At 42.5% G+C, this 19,350-nt stretch overlaps 1 protein-coding gene across 4 annotated transcripts in view; it reads right to left on the bottom strand.

Annotated features, from left to right (window-relative positions):
• Positions 1-19,350, bottom strand: part of LOC148317218 (retinoic acid receptor alpha) — a 183,206-nt gene that overhangs the window by 8,576 nt on the left and 155,280 nt on the right. For all 4 annotated transcript variants that reach the window (XM_088284077.1, XM_088284076.1, XM_088284078.1 and 1 more), the window contains 2 exons: positions 10,181-10,329; positions 1,680-1,821 (listed from right to left, as the gene is read on the bottom strand). In XM_088284077.1, the coding sequence (XP_088140203.1) occupies positions 1,680-1,821; positions 10,181-10,329 (291 nt within the window). The remainder of the gene's footprint in view (positions 1-1,679; positions 1,822-10,180; positions 10,330-19,350) is intronic.

Genomic DNA, 19,350 nt, shown 5'->3' with positions numbered 1-19,350 from the left:
TGTCTGCCGGCGGACACAAGGTCACCCAGACGTCCCCTGGCTCTCGCAGTCGGTTCACCTTCTGTGCGCCGGCGCCTTTGTCAGCGAGCCTGAGCCGCTTTAAGCCGTTTGAAGGTATATCTTTATTCATAGATGTGCACGTGAAGTGTGCTAATGTGTCCCTGACAGAGCCAAAGAAAGAGGGAGAGAGAGGAGACTCCCTACTGGGCCCAGATGGTATGCATCTCCTTCCTCGCCACCCTAGACCCACTCGCCAAAGTCACCGCTGAGGAGACGGGACAAGCGATCTGCACAATCTGCACTAAATGACCAGGGTCAAAAAAAAAAAAAAAAAAAGAGAGCCGAACACAAAAGGCCGAGTAAGTGGAGCGTGGTTGAAATCGAGAAAGCAATCTTGTTTCCATTCAAGAATCGATTTAAGCTGTTGAAAGAAATGACACGTTGTCACCACTAGATGGCGGTATTACTCCACTTGAAAGCATGCGCCTCCAGCTGGCTGCTGAGATCCCTCTAACCATGATTAATGGCCCCATTCAAAGGTAAGTAGCTCAGAGGATAACTTCTTTTACAGTAAGCCACAGAGCTGTGGCATGGAGAGTGCCCTTGCCCCCGCGGTGGCAGGAAAACGAGGTAAATAGCGCACGGAAGACGGGAAGCTTGGGGAAGACACTTTCTAACCACGGAAGATGATTATAATTGAAGTGTCTTATCGGTACAAATAGGTGGCATACACGCAACGGGGTCATGTATAAAATGTCATCAAGCTGCGGTACAAAGCGTGCTGCGCTTCTGTTGATCACACCTCTGGCAATTATTTTATCAGGGCTTTCCGTGTGTGAGAGTGTGTTGTCACATAACGCCCGGGGGGGTGCACACGCCTGCTCACACACGAGCGGCAGGTGAGAACATATTCATCACGGGCCTGCCAAGCCTGGCGTCACCCTGACTGTTGCTGCCAGACTGCATCACGTTTACCACGAATATTCTCGGCAAGACGCGTTCGCTCCAAAGGGAGAATTATGGGATATTTATATTGCGCTATAATACGGTGTTTCAAGTAATAAATCAATTACAAAATGAAAATATTGACTTGAAAAGGACTTTCAACAATGCACAAATTTTTAAAAATATTTTTAGAAAAATAAACTCATTATAAGCTATATTTCAACAAGGCCGGTGGTATGTCGCATTACGACATTAACTACATAATGTAAAGTATCTTGGTGTTGGCCTACGATGTCCTAAAATTTCTACGATGAATAAAGGTCTCGTTACGTACATAATCCGGTGAGAAAGTGTCACCTTGCGTCATAGCTCTTGTTGTTCTACCTCCTGCCTTAGGTGCCACTGCTGTGAATTTCTTTAGGTTAGCGGCTAACGGGATAGCCCAAGATAGCGACATTAGGTAAACCCTAATTCATGCACATTGCTCTAGTAAAAAAAAAAGAAAGTAGTCATCATGCTCATTTACTACAGTGTATTGTGTTATTTTTAAATGACGTGTAATGACTGTATTCAAAAAGCAAGGTCTGGCCTGGTGAGTGACGTGGGTGTCAGCCAATGAACGCAAATTCATCTGGTATTAAACAAGCGGGATGAACTTTTAAATTATACATCCCCGCCCCTGCAAACCAGATGTATCAACAGCGCATCGCGGCTCAGGCATTTAGTGTACTCACACTCCTTGGACATTCCGACTTCCAGGCACTTCTGAAGCCGACAGTACTGGCAGCGATTTCGGGTGACTTTGTTGATGATGCAGTTCTTCTCACGATGACAAGTGTACACCATGTTCTTCTGGATGCTTCTCCGGAAGAAGCCCTGGTGTGGAGAAAAGAAGAATGAAAGAAAAAAAAAATGAGGGACATCTGACGACAATTCCTTCATCTTCTATTGTTTTCTCTTTTTATCACAATCCGACAAAGAAGTCCCTGATGACGTTTTATAAATATTCCGGTAAATAGGCCAAGCAGAGCGGAAATGGCAGCTGCTGTTAAAAGGCGATGAACTGCCAAAACATCTTGAAAAGGTTTAATCCCCCGGCGTAGACGTTGACAAAGAACTGTCACCGTGACGGTGCTCAGCTGAGGCTTTGTCACGGTTATCAATGTGCAAACTGATACAATTGAAGATCTTAACTGCTAATGAGAGGTAAACATGTCAGCCATGATCCTATTAAGCACATGACATACCAATACAGTATTCCGGCCTACAACATCTCCATTCATCCTTCACGCCTCGCTGATTTGTGATACTACTTATGAACGCCACACTGTTAATTAAAACACTTTTAACACTTCTGCAAGTCCAAATTTAGAGCTACGCTCTCCTATATATATATATATATATATATATATATATATATATATGGGAAAATTAAGCTTCAAATTTGCTTCATGAACAAGTTGCTGTGTTTTTGAGTCCTCTAGATAGCACTGTTGGTTTAAATAAAGATTTTAAAAAAAATGGCAATTCAGTGTCCTTTCAGCCCAATGTTGAACAGAGTGCCATCTAGAGGAGCTCAAAAATACTACAACTGGTTCATGAAGCAGATTTGAAGTTTCATTTACCCATCACTAACTCTGAGTATTGTTGTAAGCGGTTTGTATGTTTTTCTTCTATTTGTGTCAATGTAGCAGTTGTTTGAAAGTTTACAATTTGTTTTTTTTTTTGGTGAGACTTTTGTTGCATGGAATTATATAGTTTGGTTTCACATTTTGGCGTTTAAATATATGATGTATCGTCAGTTTGTGTGTTGTTGCACTTTATGTGTTAAGGTAGGAGTTGTTTGCTGTTTGAGTGGCAGAACAAGCTGGAAAGAACAAGACTGCAGCTGTTCGACATGTATGGTTGATGGTTTTTGGGTCTTAACACCATAATCATGTCTTGCCAATAATAAAAAAAAAAAAAAACTGTGGAGATTTCACACAAGCGAATCTGCACTGATGAAAACCTAATGTCCTTGTCTCATGGAATGATGTCATGTAAAATAATCCAAAGGCTTCAAGGTCGCATCAACATTGTGATTTTGCGGCGAGGGGGAAAAAAAAAAGTTCCATTTCCTGTATTTCCCCTTTAGAGGGGGGCAGGATATAAACAAGTGCAGTTGATTCGTTACACAAGTCAAAGCATTCATTTGAGGCAGAGGCCACATCGCAATGAGATCACCCAGTCTGCTTCGAAATTAAAAAAAAAAAAAAAGATGACGGCTGAGATGTTGTCATTTTGTAATTCAAAGAAAGCCTTTTAACACACTGCGTGGGCTGTAAGCCGTGCATCAGCACTACAAGCTCCAATAAAATCAATGTCCACCTCAGTGGCCGCATTATTGCGGTGTCAAAAAGATAAAAAGAGGTTAATGCAGATCAGCTACAACTGAGTGAGCCCTCAGTACCGATGCAAACACGCCGCTGCACACATGCAAAACAGGTCAATGTCGCTATTGATCAGACGCAGTGGGACACTAGTTTTTGGAGGGGCGGCGGGTGGGCGGGGCCAGCCAGGGCAGCTTCCATCACGCTGCGGGATTAGCGTCGCTTGCCAACAGATGGCTGCTGGGCCTAAACCCGCAAATTGCTTTTAACCGATGGCCATCGCTCGGATCCCAGCAGAGCGATTCGTGATGCTAAGAGTGGCGAGCGGTCAAGGCAAGCAAGGCCTTGCCTTGTCTGATTTATTCCAAGAGTTTATTATTCTCTTAATTTTGTAGCGTTACTTTTGGCTACACTGCGTCCAGTATGTGTATTTTATTGCTGTACTTTTTTTGCTCGGTCACTTTGTCAATCTAATCTTCAAAATCGGCAGTGCCAGCTGATAAAACAGAAACTAAACAAAAATAAAGTTTGGGCATAAGTGCAATTTTTCTCACGAAAATGGTGAAACAAAATAATTACATTTTAATGGAATATTTGAGCTCAAACGTTGACGCAATCCACAGGCACATGTTCTTTCTCCTCAGCGTAGAACAACTACTTTTACTTCTGTTTGCTGACAATGTACGGTCAGGTTCATAAATATTTGGCCATGAAAATATTTGAGTAATCCAGCTCCGAACAAAACTACAATGGGTTTGAAAATAATTTGAGGGTTTTGACATCCAAATCAGGTGAACAGAGTAGTAATTACACATTTTATGTGACTCCACTTAAAGGACCACAAGTAATTAGACAAACTAACAATCACAAATCAGTTTTCACTTTTCAATACTTTGTTGTCAAAATTGTTTGGTTTATTCCCACTGAGAGCCCTCGATTCTTTGTTTGCTTAATTGCAAATGCAGTTTTCAAAGGTGAAACCCGATGCGAAAAACAAGCACTACCTAACGTTTAAGCAATCAATCCAAAAGGCTGAGCAACTGGGAACAACAATAGGTCACATTTGCTCACTCGAAAAAAGGGTGGCTTCAAACAAACGGTGCTTTTGTCTCACGTTCATCTTTTATCTAAAACCCACACGTCTTCATTATAAAACAGAAACAAAGGAATTGACCTTACCGGTCCAACACTTTTGGACGGGCGTGTAAAATACTGATTCTGGACTGCCCTCGATGATGTACGTGGCACAGGTGCATGTTGATATATTGCGTTTCTGTACAGCAGGCACACCATCTCTAATTGCGACGTTAGCGTGGCGGTATTAAGAGGTGGATTTAAGTCTCCCGCTGAAAGCACACACGGCCTGCAACTGATTTCTACTCATGAAAAACCAAGCGGGCGAATGCGCACGCGGCAAACGAGGTATAGCGGCACAAAGCCGTTTACACGATCGTGCGCTTCCAGCTGGCCAAGTAGCTGCTTCAATCCTCCTTGGGTCACCTGACTAACCTCTGGTCCGCTTTCATCGAGGTCTTACATCTGCTTTGCAACCTGCTCTCACCAAACGGGCGGAAAACGAATAAAAAGAAGGTCAGTCCACTAGATGGGGTAACTTGTCTTTGAACCAACTCAGGCCGAGGGACGTGTGTGTGTGGTTTGTGTGCGTGTATAATGTCCCATTTGATCCAACGGTGCCCCGACCCTGACCTCGTTGTCACCAGGGGGATTGACCTAGTCCCTCCCAACAACACCAGGCGCAGGTGCCCTCTGACAGCGCCGCGCCCCCTTTTGCTGGCCGCTCGTGAGCCAGTTAATTGTTCCCGTCCCCTCCCCCTCCTTTTCTTTCAGGAGTCATTGCTTCCTGCGGCCCATAAGCCTCTTTTTGTATCCTCGCTTAATCCACCCGGCGACAAGAGCCCTCAGCGGGCCTGTCAGCCACCCTGCGGCTTTAGAGGAGATGAGCGCCACAAGGAAAAGGACGGGCATGGAGGCGGGGCTTGCCAACGGTTCAAAACGCAACCACGTCTTTCGCGCTCTCGACCCCGGAGGCTCGGTACCTGATGAGTGTTTACGAGCCTTCGCGCACTTGTGCTCCACGTGGTGTGTGCGTGTGAGTGAGGAAGGGAAATGCGAGGTGACGACGGCAGAAGGGGTTGGCGAGTTCACGGCGAGAAGCAAAGGAATCCTCTCTTACGTGACTTTCGCATTGTTGACAGATTAAAGCGTGCTTCCCAGCCACCTACTGCGTTCTCAAGTGCGTTTTTATGCGCGAGAGTGTCAAGCGGAGCCATCGCTTTTACGACTGCGCAACCACGCCTAAAACTCACACTTTAAGTATGCTAAAAATGAACGGGTTTGAAGGCCAAGAAGTAGTCAAGCAAGAAGAAGTGGCTGTAGAATTGAAATACAAGAGATGGTAGCCATTTATTTGATTTACGATGCAGAAAATTAAGAATAAAAGAGAGTGACAGAAAATATAAAATTCAATTACAGTATCTTTATTGCAAATTAACTTGATGTCTTGTTTAAACAAAAAGACAACAGTTAAATATTTGCGGGGGGAAAAACCAAGCCCTGCGGCAAATATGGATGACATGTACTCAAAATCTTAATAAGATAAAGTATTTTAATATAATTTCAACCTCATCTTGAAACATCTGATTGGGCAGGGGAAAATGTGCACGCTCACATTAAGGCAACGTGATTGATCCGCATTCAGTACAATAGCAGCAGAGGAAGTTTTAATTGACATTTTACTTAGTAGCCATCAACATCAACACAACGCCATCCTAAAATCATATTCTTTTGCTAATTTATGACGCTAACAAACCACAAGTTAATTATATCATCATTGTATCATACAACACAAACTCCGGCGTAGGTGGCTAGCAGCTAGCTGTTAGCATTAATAACAAGCGCTAGGCTGATAGTTTTATTTATTTTTTATTTTAACTTCTTTTTCAACATTGTGTACCTTATTTTGTAACGCACAGCCCATGTTTAAAGGAAGGGAATGTGCCTTAATTTGCACTTTGACGGGGTTTTCATTATGAAAAAAAAATTTAGCTTAATAAAAAAATGTACTTATTTTATCAAACACTTTTTGCTCATTAAATAATTGTACGAAAATATGGAGGTCAAAATATCTGACAGGATACCTTGTTATTTTGCTATGCCAGTGGACACGAGGAAACGAGTTTGCTTGCCGCACGCCGCTATGCCCCCAAGACAAAACCATAACTATGAGGGTGTAAGCATGCATATTTAATGTTCAAGTCTTAATATCTAAAGGGGATGAGAAGTGCAACGCCGGTGAGCGTGTGCTGGCAGTGGGAGTTAAACAACAAACGAGCCAGCTGTCTCCAAGTAAGAGAGCTCAGCCTCCCCCTCCTCCATCAGCATCTATCTCCCGTGTTCGCTGCAGCCCCCAGGAAATGCCTTTGTAGTTTGGCATGCTGCAGCAAAGTCGACGCGGCTAACCCTCAACTTACCCCAGTCTCAAATGAGACAACCATATACGTTCGCACGTAGTCTTGAATTATTGAGCATGCTTTGCCAAGTCATCTCCTCTGTAGTCAGAGATACGGAGAAGGCATCCTGAATTTTTCAAATTAGCACTGCGGATGTGCACGGTGCAGGCGGCCCGGCTCACAAAGAGGGGCAAAAAAAAAAAAAGCTAGTTATTTAAAACAGCTATGCTTTTAATTTAACGCAATGATTCCCAACACGTATTGATTTATTACTACAATTAACATATGTTCGTCTATCTATGCCAATGGCGTATAGTGTGTAGCTTCCTGTTGCAATTAAAAAAACATAATAATAGCTTTGTGTACAACTAAAAAGGCCCTGCGGTCAATTTGTGAGTAAATTAGTCATTCGCGAAAAGCCAAATAATTAACGCACCTCTCAATTTTTTCACAACTGTCCACAGTTCAAACTGTAAATAAATGACCAAACCAAAAGAGATTAATATTATTTCAAACTTCCTGTGAAACCCTTAACAATAAACAGGCTACGCACCTCGCCAACATACCAGCTTGTCTGTAAGTCGAGATGTGCGACTTCAAAACACTTTCTTGGCAACAGAATAAGAAGTTCCGAATAACAGAAAAGTAGGACTACTTTTCCATCCGTCAGGTCGGTAATAATATTCGTCGTGGCTAAATATATGTTATTAGCATTAAGCTAGCAGAAGGCCAATTTGGGCAGTTGCCTCAAATGTGTAATTCTAGTTGCTTTATTGCGTTGTTTGACCACAAACATGAACTGTGAGTGGCATTAAACAACTAAAAAAAGCCTCTTTTTATTTATTTATTTATTTATTTTTAGAATTGTTCACTATCCCTTGCTAGCTAGCTAGCTAAGCTATAGAATCCATTTGGTTCATGGCATCAAGGATTTTTTTTACAGCACCAAATAGGTGCAATAATCGACCCGGATTCTACATTTGCCCGCAATACGGTGCTCAATCCTGATTTAAGTACGCTATATTAGGCTCGATATTAGGAAAACACACGTTTAGCTGATGATTCATGTGGTTGTGCCACTTTTCACAAATGTCCTATCTGCTCCGGAATTGTTTGTGGTAAAGCCTGAGACGCTTGACCTTTTTAGATACATAAACACGGGAACTAAATATAAGCAGCCGAATAGATATGAATAGCCTTAATGGAGAGACATTCTACACAGTTCAACGGCTGCATTTCTAGTTGCAGTCAGATGTTGACAGGCGACTGTAAAACCTACGCAACGAGTTCTTCTTTTCAACTCACTTTCAACAATATCTGTGAGGCAGATAAACGGGGGGGGGGGGAACACTCTATTCGGCCTAAAAAAAAAACTAATTACTGCGTTGGTTCTGACACTGATTTCGGAATGAGAAACACTTTGATCACAGGCAAGGGAATGGCTAATAACTCAAATCTATCGCCTGGCCCCGCTCGCTTTTTGTTTATCGCACTGAGAACTGCCAGCGAGCGTCACACTGCTGTGAGCGCCCGGCGCTCCAAATATTTCCTTTTTGTTTTCATTAAAAAATGAAAAAGTTTCGTCCTAATTTGACAAAGTCGTTCATCGGTTATGCGATGGAGGGGAGGGAAGATGCACAAAGGGAGTCGAGGTTCATTGTCGGGAGGTTTGGTGAGAAAGGCCTCTTCAGTTCCCTGCCCCCTCACATATGGCGCACTGGCCATCATTCCCGTGATGTCAGCGGGTTCAACTGTGGCCCCTCGACCCCAACAAACTGATTTGCAACCCTTCCAAACATCCCCACTTCCTTTTTTTTTTCGGCAGTCCGCCACAATCTGCCGTCTCCCTTCCCGCAGTCCGTGCCATCTTTGTGTCATTTTGTGAAAGTCTACACGCTAACAAAGCTCCAAGTTTCATTTTATTGTCTTTTTATTCAGTAGGTTTATAGACTTGGGTAGAGGTTGCTCTAAAAAAAAAAAAAAAATGCCTGGTAGTTGCATTACATCGGAATTCTGCTTTCTTTTTATGAACTTCAGTAAGTCAGGACAACATGCGCTACAGCACAGTCTTCATTTGTTGTCATGACCACAAATAATGAGTACCAGACTGAAAATACGAACCTCTGCCAAGAGGCATAAGCTAATTTGATTGCCAAATCATTTTCCCCATATTTTTGGCAAAATTGTATCCTCCCTATAATCTTTGATGAAACCATTTAATTTTCCAAGTGCCTGATCCATACTGTCAGGTTGTCTGACAATTTGTGAGGCAGTTTTTCTAACATTTCAAAAATAGCTGGTCATTAAAGCATAAAAGCTGGTGCTGGCCCAAGACTTTTGCGCTGTACCTTTCATGGAGCAACCTATCAAGTGATATCACAGCAACGCCTCCTGAGAACGTTGATATGCACAAGTCAGCAAAAAGGTACACAGCAAACACACCCACGTATCAAGCAAATGTACGTGATGATAAGATATGGATTTTATCGAATTTTGCAAAGTTCATCTGTGTGCAGTAGAGAGAAGGAGCGGGTAGATTTGATTGCGATTGCGAAAACACTCCGTAACGTCCACGCACAACCCACACTAAATATTGTTTAGGGAGGGCCCGAACGATTACTCAGGCAGGCCGATTAAAGCCCGTCAACCAAAAAAATCGTGCAAATGACCAATGTTTGCCGATTGGTTTTACCTTTATGTATTTTTAACCATTTATAGCAGTTGTACACAAGTAACACAGGTCTCAGTTTTTATTACAAATAAATCATATATATATATATATATATATATATATATATAAATAATAAATCAAAGATAATGAAATTTGTTATTGTCACGGTTTGATCATAAAAAAATCGAATATTAAAATCAAAACAGTGCAACAGAAATCAAACAAATGCATCGGCATATTTTTTTTTTTTTTAATATTTTATCGGAATTTTCTTCTGCCTCAAAAAATCCATACCGGTCAGGCCCAAATACTGTTATTGTGTGGTGCTATGGAGGCTGAATAAAGTATGCTAACCGTCTGGCTTTTGTTGATCCTCCAAACAAAAACTGAAAATAATTTACAGGAGTGACTAATAAACAAAAAATGTGGCATAATTTATTTGTGATTTTTTTTTTTCCATTGCAAGGAAATCAATATAAACCGACAGAAGTTTGCTGCCTTCGTCTAATTACTGTACGACTTTCCTATTTAGACAAAGCTTTGTTGCCATATTGTCGCATCTTGTGTTTCATCGCAAAACAAAAGTTTTCTTGCTGCCCCACAAGGACACAAATGACTTAAAACCACTTGAAGAGCCCTCCCCCAAGACTTCAAATCATGGTTATGAGCCAGACAAATAATCTTGCTGGCTTTGCAGATTCCCGAGAAAAGGCCTCAAGTCTCACCTTGCAGCCTTCGCAGGCGCTGACACCATAGTGGTACCCTGAGGACTTGTCCTGGCACACAAAGCAGGGCTTGTAGACGCGGGGCGGCGGGGGAGGCGAGGGCGGGCTTGGCACTATCTCCTCCGAGCTGGTACTCTGCGTCTCTATCGCTGCGGAGAGAGAAAGAAACACAAGAGGAGGGGGAGGGGCTTAGCCAAAGCCCGCTTAATCGATAAACGGTGACATTCACGGAGGGGCTAATGCGCACACCTTGAACACACACACAGCTTGATTGTATGCTTTCAGATGCAGCACACACACACACACGCGGATCATCAAAGAAATAGCGAGCCCACCCTCTGCACGGTTTTCTCCCCTTGGAGCCAAAGTGATGTCTTGATGCGAGGAACTGCGTTGCTGGCAGGGTTCAAAGAAAGTGCTTCCCTCTGATACATGGCCTGCAGTTGCTCTTTTATTTATCCTTATATAATCAAGCCTTTAAGTAGGGATGCTTAGCAACTCATTCCTCGATGTTACGGATAAAGAGAAAAACTGCAAGCAAGGCTAATTGCACCCCCCCCACCACCACCATGTAGAACGTGGACGAAAAGGAGGTTCAACAGAGCAGTGCAAGAGATCATCAGGTGTGCCGTGGGAAATTAAATTATGCTTAATTGGTCCGAAATTATTCTTCATCTACAAACAATGCATGTAATTTTTTGTGTGCTTTAGTCCAATAAAGGTTGCAAAACATTGAAATAGAGCCTTCAAGCCATGAGAACAAAACATACACGTTTGGCTGTTGTCTTCATGTAATATGTATTGGACTTTGACCTCAATATCCTGCGTGAGTGCGAATGTTGAGTGTTGGTGTGTGTGTGCGTGGCAACAACGCGGATGTCAAATATGAAAGCACGCATTCACGGCGCAGCTCTGCAGCCGAGCAAATAATGCCATAATCCCTGCTTGAGCTCGGTGTGAGCTTGGAACTAGGCCATGTTGTTTTCCATTTTTATTCACATGCCAATATGATTACATGGAATGACGTCATTCCCCTTTTTGTTTTTGGTTTTTAATCAACTTTTTATTAAAAGTCGCAGCAGTGCATCGAAAAGGTTAACAGGGTGATATTTATTTTTCCAACCCACGCACTTAATAGCAATAGTAAAGTTTTTGTAAAAACAGTAATTATGTAATAAAACGTACTAGAATGAAAAGTATTATACATTTTATAGAAGTTGTTCAAATATGTATAATATATTTAACATAAAAAAACACAAACTAATTAATGAAAAAAATATTCTGAAAAATAATTCACAACAGTAATTATGTTGTATTAAAATATTACATGAAAAGAAAGACAATCACAATTTTTTGGGGGTGTATTCACAGACCTGGATCATAACAGACAATTTGATCAAATTAAGTATTAACATGGCATCGTAAAAGAGCGCGAGACATTTTTAACTAAAAAATAACACCCATATGTGTAGATTTACTAGAATGAAAACATTATGCGAGTTTCCAGTGGTATGTAATACACATAACACACGGGCTCCCTCTAGTGGTGCATGAACGAATCGCTGAATTCAAAACTCAACTGTACATAACTTGAGTGTTTTAAACTCTTCATTACATTTGCAAGTACAGTTCAGATGTGCACACTTGGTACCATCACACAGGAAAGATTTGGGAGGTGAACAAGCAGCTCCTTTGCAAATCAGACATCTATATTTAATAGAGTGGGTCGGCACAGCGGCAACCCTGTAGTAGGCGCGCAGAAGTCAAGTCACGTCGCGTGACCACTTCAGATCAGGTCGACGTGCGCGATCGTGCCCACCTTCCTGCCGATTGTGTGTAGTATCTGCGCGCACGTCCCAGCTCAGCTTGCCAAACTCCGTGTCGGTGTGGCAGATGGCGCACGGACAGAAGATTATGTTCGCCGCAACCAAAATAAACACTCCTGATGCCCAGATCTGTTTAAGGCTTTCCTAGAAGAAAATCTCGCCTGCTCAGCAACTTTCAAATGTTATCTTTACTGTCGGAAGAATGTACAGCAAATGGGTTTGGTGAAAGTCCCAGTTGCAGCACTAAACACTGACATCCAATCAGGACTGTTATGGAGCCATTTTGTTGAAGAGGCCCGCCTGGTGGTTATATGATACTTTCACAGCAGCCCAAAAAAAGAGATGACTTGGACTTAAAACAAATACACATGACCGACCTAGTTTGTATTTGCACTAGATTGCGGAGAATGGAGAAAAGCATTGGCGAGAAAAACATAAAGCAACAATGGGTAATGATAAATGGCCTGAGAGTAAAACACGTATGAGGTCCGCTACGTGAGGCACATTTTACTGCCCATGTCTGAATCTAACAATGCTTAAAAAAAATACAAAATACAAAAATACAAAACTCTGTCGACGGGCTAAACATTAGCATCTGTGTTGTAGCTGTGTGGCTATTTGAACACAAATGGTGACACAACACAGGTAGGCAAAAAATATTACAGGCATATATTCTTTATCCTCTGTGAAGAACATCTAATTACTGCAACCTAAGCTGTGACCGTCTCGTATATCTGTGTATACCGATCCCCAATTTATTTTATATTTTATTTTATTTTTTGATTTGTATAGGGTCTAGTTTGTTTATATTACACCATATGGAAAGTGCTTTGTCAATTTTGTGCAGGGAAGCTTACAAGACCGCAAAACTAAAATAAAGTTTTATATTAATGGTCTTTACTCGTGGTTCATTTTTTTTTTTTTATTTTAGTGTAAGACAAAACATTTCGGTATCTATACAAGTGTAAGAGCATTCACCGTTTAATAATGTATTGTAAAACAAAACATTTTATTACTTGTGTGTGCTAAAAAAAAAAAATAAAAATAATTGTAAAATAAATCACATTGTGGAAAAAACAAAACAATGGCAATTGGATTATTTTTCTAAATACTTTGGCCCGAATTTGGAAAATTAAAAAAAAAAAAAAAAACCACAAAGGCAGACCACAGGCAGGAAGCGTCCGTCCTTTGCCTTTGATTGCCCCTCTGTGGATGTCATCCAGGGCCAACAGTGCCCGTCATGCCGCCGGGCCACGCCGCCAACACCCGTTTCAAACAAATTAAACCCCAAATAGAGCGCGCCTTACGTAACGTGGCATATTCCCTCATTAGCAAGCGGCCATTCACAGGTTTTGATGTGGACTAATTACAGCGCGGCATTATTAGAGCAAACGCGGGCCTTTACATCCACATTCAAAGCTGCCGTGATAAGAAGCGTAGACAAACATACAGTATGTGCCGCCCCCTCACCCACATTAAAATTACATCTTCATCTCCACATGCGATGGGATTTTCCTTATCAGTGGACTCTCTTTCATTCTCTCTCTCTCTCACACACACACAGAATGGCAAGACTTAATGAGCGTGTCCATGGAAATCTGGGACACGAGGACATGAGTCCGTGAGGGGGGGCTGGCAACTGTAATTAAATACAATGGCTGGCTTCTGGAGTCCCGTCAGGCCGAGACATGAAGCAAAACAATGGCAGGCCTGTGGTTGGAGAAGCTCCTCGCCCAGTCTGCAGCCCTCCACCAGCTATTATTCAACACCATCCAAGCTCTCAATCAACACTGCCTATTATTGTCCGAGCTGCACAATTCGAGGACGGAGGAAGTGACTCACGTAGGCCGGAAAGCGCCTCTCCGGCCCTTGCAACATGCTAAAAAGGCTGGAAAACGTGCACGCGTGTTGGCAAGGGTCGGCCTTGTCGAAAAGTCACCGCAGGGGACTCAGGCTTGAACATCACTTTTGAGAAGCGTGCAGCGGGGGAAAGCGCTGGCGTGATGGACCGATAACGCCCCGGTTCACTTGGTGCAACAGGAACCGGGAGAATTTTGAAATGAAAAACAAGCGCCATCTGATAAAAGATGCTATTGTTTGTTGGCAAGGAGGCGAAACACAAAGCGCGCAATCTGTATCTGAGTTACCGTTTGCAGGGCACAAAAACAAAAAAAAAACAAAAAATACAAAAAAAAACAGGCTGTAATATCAGCCGCAAGTGTTGTGATGCAAACTGATAGGTTGTTTGGAAGCAAAGGGAAAACAACATCTAAAATGGAAGTTGGCCAAAAATTTCAAGAACAGTTCCTCACAAAACTCAAGAATCGATTATATTGCAGATTATCTCATTGATTAAACTGATAAAAACTATAAACTTTGAACTGAGTAATTGGCACCACACCTAAAAATGCTTATAATTGTTATAATCGTACGTTGAATCATAAATACACCCTAAACCAGGCATGGGCAAACTACGGCCCATGGGCCACATGCGGCCCGTTAAACGTTTTAATCCGGCCCGCCGAACTTGAAAAAAATAAAATTAATACTGTTTTATTTTCGAAATACTGTGGTTTTTCAAAGAAATATATATTCTTCTAATGCTTTTGTTCACTTTCATTTAAAATTAAATGTATTTTTTTTTCTCCAATGAGGTGAGGTTACCAAAACACTCCATCCATCTACTCCTGGTCCGGCCCCTCGGTCAAATTTTAGAACCCATTGTAGCCCGCCAATCAAAAAGTTTGCCCACCCCTGCCCTAAACTATTACAACAAAACACGTTCCCGCCATAGTTTACCCGGGACTGAGTTTAGTCTTCAAATGAACCTCACATGCATGGAACGCGGTAGTAAGAACTGTGAAGCAAACGCGCCAACCACCATTTTTCCTTTTATGGGGACAATTTTTTTGAAATCCACAAAAATAGTAGTCTGACCAACTTTTGAGTAAAACAACATAATTCTCCCTCCACAAAAGAAAAAGTAAATATTTCACCCTCTACCACCCAGATTGCATGATAGCTTAATGGAATGTGCTGCTTTCAAACCGATTATTTAATTATGTTCATGTGTGAGCGGTTTATAATGGCGGTCTTAAGATTCAGTCGACTAGCCACAAGCGCACTTAGTGGGGTGGGTGCGGGGGTTGGAGGGGCGTTTTGCGGAGTGGGTTGCACTCAGCCACATCCTCCTAAAACAATTACGGCATAACTCCGCGCAAACGGACAAACATGCGCGAGGCATCCCGAAGATGAAGTGGCGCGTGCAGTCGTTCCGTCGTCTGAGAAGTCTGGCGAGCGTCAAACACTTCAAAAGGAATCAAGAGACTGCACACACACACATACACACACACATACGACAAAGCCCCCAGACTGCTGTCTGTCTCGGTCCTGTGCTGCCGAGCAGTTCTGAAGGTTCAGCTTTGGGTTAGTCCGTGGAGATTTGATTACCTTTCATCCCCACTGGTGACTGGGTCCAGCTGCGCGGCATATTAATGACATTTCACCGTCATTAGGGGGCAGCTAACTACGTTAGGCGGGCTGACTGCTGGTCTGGCGGGACTCTGGACAAGTGACTTGAGGCTTAGGGGGTCTTGGACAGGGGTCATCCTCTCATGTTTACCATCACTTGTTCGGTTACGGGAACACACACACACACACACACACACATTTTTCAGCTAACATAAAAGAGCATAAAGAGATCCATTTGTCTCGTAATGCAGCAAGTGCGCAATAGAAGAGATGCTACACAGACCCCCACGCCAAAGGCTCAAAATAATGAAGTGGGACAGCCAATGAAAGAGCCTCAGGGGTACGAAAGCGTCCAATGAAACCCAGCCAGTCACGGGCCCATGCATCAAACGACTGGCAGCCATTTTAGCTTTTATGCGCAATGAAAGAGCAACAAGTGAGCAGCGAAGGCCATTAGTCATTCATTGACCATGTTATAAATATTCACACTTCAATTTGGGTTTTCACAGTGTGGAAACACACGCGCAAACACATCCGAGGATGCTTTGTCAGCACTCTTCAATTACCGAAGGGGGAAGTGGCAACGTTTCCTTGCTCACTGGGAAATCCTGCCATTCTCTAACAAAGCGTCATAACAGCTCTCCGAACGAGACGCCACCGGCTGCTTTGACGTCTGACAGCAAAAGCCGGCGAATGAGACGGGGTGATGCAGTTTGACTCAGGGCGTGTGCGTTCACACGCTGGTGGCTGGAAGTAGTCGGTGGGCTGTGTTTGCGTTTAAACACAAGTGTGAACACTTACTGGTTGGACGAGGGTGGGGCGAGCAGGCGGAAATAAGTGAAAACACACATGTAAAGGGGGAGAAGATCTAGGGGAGGTTTTATAATGTGACCAAAGTAAGCATTTTTCTGTCAGGAGTGGGTATTATTTTTTTGCAATTTTAAATCAAATGATTTTTCAGTAATTTATTTTTTAGGGAAAAAACGGAATAGTGAACAATTCAAGATTTCAAGCTCTATATTGCCACTCCCAGCTAAAATTATTATGAATTTTTAAATTAGTCAAAAATCATATGTGGCACCAACTTTATCTGTCTTGTGTTCACAGGGTGTGCGTGCAGGTTGACGGCATCAGCAACTGAAGAGTAAAACATTTATCATGCCAGCACAACCGAACAACTCGAACAATGCATTCAACAAAGACAAAGCAAAGCCACACGGTACGCAAACAACAATGGAGGACATCCAGCATTTCTTGTTCCATAATTCTTGGCTGTGAGCTTGTTATTAAAAGAAAGTCAATTGCTGTTCTTTCCATCTGTGTTGTGTGTGTGAGGACCAAAACTTGTTTGTAATTGCCTATATTAATTGTTGGAACATTAAAATATCTAATTTCAACGTACTTTTTTTTTATGCTGTGACAGGATGCCCAAAAAAAAAAAAAGAAAAAAAAAAGGTAACTATCTGTACGCGTGCTTCTAGGCCAAGACCGATATGGAATTTTTTTTTTTTTTTTAAAGATAATGTTGATATCGGCATTTGGCAGAATAAAAACATGATTACTAATTTGTCGGACAATTAATTACCCAAAAAATATATAATGAATAAAAAAGCCCTCAACACTTGTAAAAATAAAGATTTAATTAACAGGCAGCACATTTGAGTGTTTTAAAACAAATCTTTAAAAAAAAAAAATCTAAAAAAAAAAAATCTTAAAATTAAAAAAAAAAAAAAGGCAGATTTCAACATTTGGCTCACATTCAGATTGGTAACAAGAATGTTAAACCATTTCCAGCTGAGCAACTGCAGCTTTGCGAGTCTAGTCGTTTGTTGCAGCGCAACAAATATGCATATTTGTGTTTATGTGAGGGCAAGCTAGGAGGATTACCGAGGAGCACCGCCCACCTTTGGGCCACCCCCTCTCGCTACCGTGCTCCGCCTAAGCCGCTACATGTTTATCTTGCAGTCTACCTTCTCAGTGTAGAGATGTAGACGGCAACAGAAGCTGCCCAGTAAAAAAAAAAAAAAAAATTGCGACAGGAACAGCCTGCGTATTATATGAATGGGTTTTCTACACCAACTCGGGCTAATGCTTGTTAGAGATTAATGGTGTAGTATTTTTATTTAATATACTGATCGAGTGGTCATAAATCACGTTGTCAAATTATTCCGACTTCATTTTTTTCGCGGCAAATGACACGTCGTGTTTGACGTTTCAAAGAAATGACAGTTTGTTTTGCAACCGCTGCACTTTGCGCATACTGCAGCGGGAGCAGAAATGGATGTGACAGCTTGACTTGTTAAAGGCCTGCGCAGGATGTTTGAAGACTACGCAAGCTGCGAAACCGAAATTTTGATGGATAGTGCTTCAGATTGGGTCCAAACGACTCCCCCACCACCACTAGCGCAATGGCATGGAAAAACACACGTGTGAGTGATAGATGAGGGTCCGAGCAGAGGCCGAAGGCCAGGGCGGTCTGGGGTAAGGAGTTTTTCTAGCCTGTTACTGCTATCCCCTCCTGAACGCCAGGAAACGCTGATGTTTGTCTTGGGCCTGAGGTGGGGGGTGGAAGGTAGGGATGCGTTTAGTCAGAACATGTGTGCTTAAAGTGAGGTCACATGAGCAACAAACACGCAAATGCGGTTGCACGCACGCTGTCGGCATGTGCAAAACTGCCAGTTAAACATCGGCACGCTCTTGTCTGCTTTCCATCAATCCACCAGCCCCCGCCTTCCCCTTCTCCGAGATAACTTCACTCTCCACGTTGCCAGATCTCTGAAATAACACCGCACCTAACTCCAGCAAATGGGAGCCACAACTAAGAACACGTGTGGGTAAACTAGAGCACCGGTGGGGGATGGGGCACCGAGAGATGGAGCAGATGGCAAAGGTGAGGTCTGCAGGGACTCAATGTTGTGCAGCAATCATGTTCACCGCTGTAGCTCCTCTGTGTTGGTGCCCTGTAAGTGAATTTTTAAATACAATAAAGCTAGAGCATGCTGAACCCACATACATTAAATGAATTATTAACGCGGGGCAAAAACAGCAGCCAGTTCGGTTGTAGGGGCGACGTGCGGCAAGTTCCCTGGCAACAACGTGAGTAATCCGGTGTAACTCTAGCCAGCAGCTGTCTGAGTGTGCTGAGTGACAGAGCGTCTAAGCCAGTTGGCATTTGCCCCCAGGCGACCGAGGATACTTGGCATGAGCTCATGAGAGGCTAGGACTAAATTTTCATACAGTGTGTACATATGGCTTCGTGAATGCCCTCATAGTCGCATTGTCCTTCCCCATTTGCTTAAAAACTCACCCCATTCTTGTAGTAATTGGTGTCAAGGAAGTATGTTGGAGTGATACATCTCAACTGTTCTAAGATCTTGGTACGGCGAGGAGGAGCTAGCTTTAGTCAGGGTCGTTAGCAGAAGTTTACGGAAAGTGTTCGCCATGTGTGGTTTTGCCGTGTAACATTATTAGAATCGCATATTGTTCCGATTATCCCATCAATGAATCGACTAAAATTTGATTTTGCATGATTAAAAAAAAATGTGCCTGTAGGGTGTGGGTATTTTTTTTTTTTTTTTTTTTGCACTTTTAAATCAAATGATCTCCAACTCAGTTCGTTTTGAGAGAAATGCAAGACAGGTTTGAATTTAAATTAAAGAGTGTGGGATTTCGATCTGTGTATGTGGTTTAAATTATTAATACAAGCAATTACTCGTGTTTGCTCTTTGCGGCCGAGTTTGGTCAGGAATAGTGCGGGTGTACTGTGTTTTGAAAACCAACTTTAGGGATGAGTTGATTGATTGCTTCTAGTAGCGCTTAAACAACAGATGGTGCTAGTTTGTCAATTTGCCTGATAATTAAAAAAGTAATTCC

The sequence above is a fragment of the Idiotropiscis lumnitzeri genome, chromosome 20 (genome assembly GCF_059441095.1).
Source record: "Idiotropiscis lumnitzeri isolate Australia: NSW breed Sydney's pygmy pipehorse chromosome 20, RoL_Ilum_1.0, whole genome shotgun sequence".
In the NCBI taxonomy this organism is placed as follows: Eukaryota; Metazoa; Chordata; class Actinopteri; order Syngnathiformes; family Syngnathidae; genus Idiotropiscis; species Idiotropiscis lumnitzeri.
The sequence above is the reverse complement of the archived record's forward strand: the minus strand, read 5'-3'. Positions and strand labels throughout refer to the sequence as shown.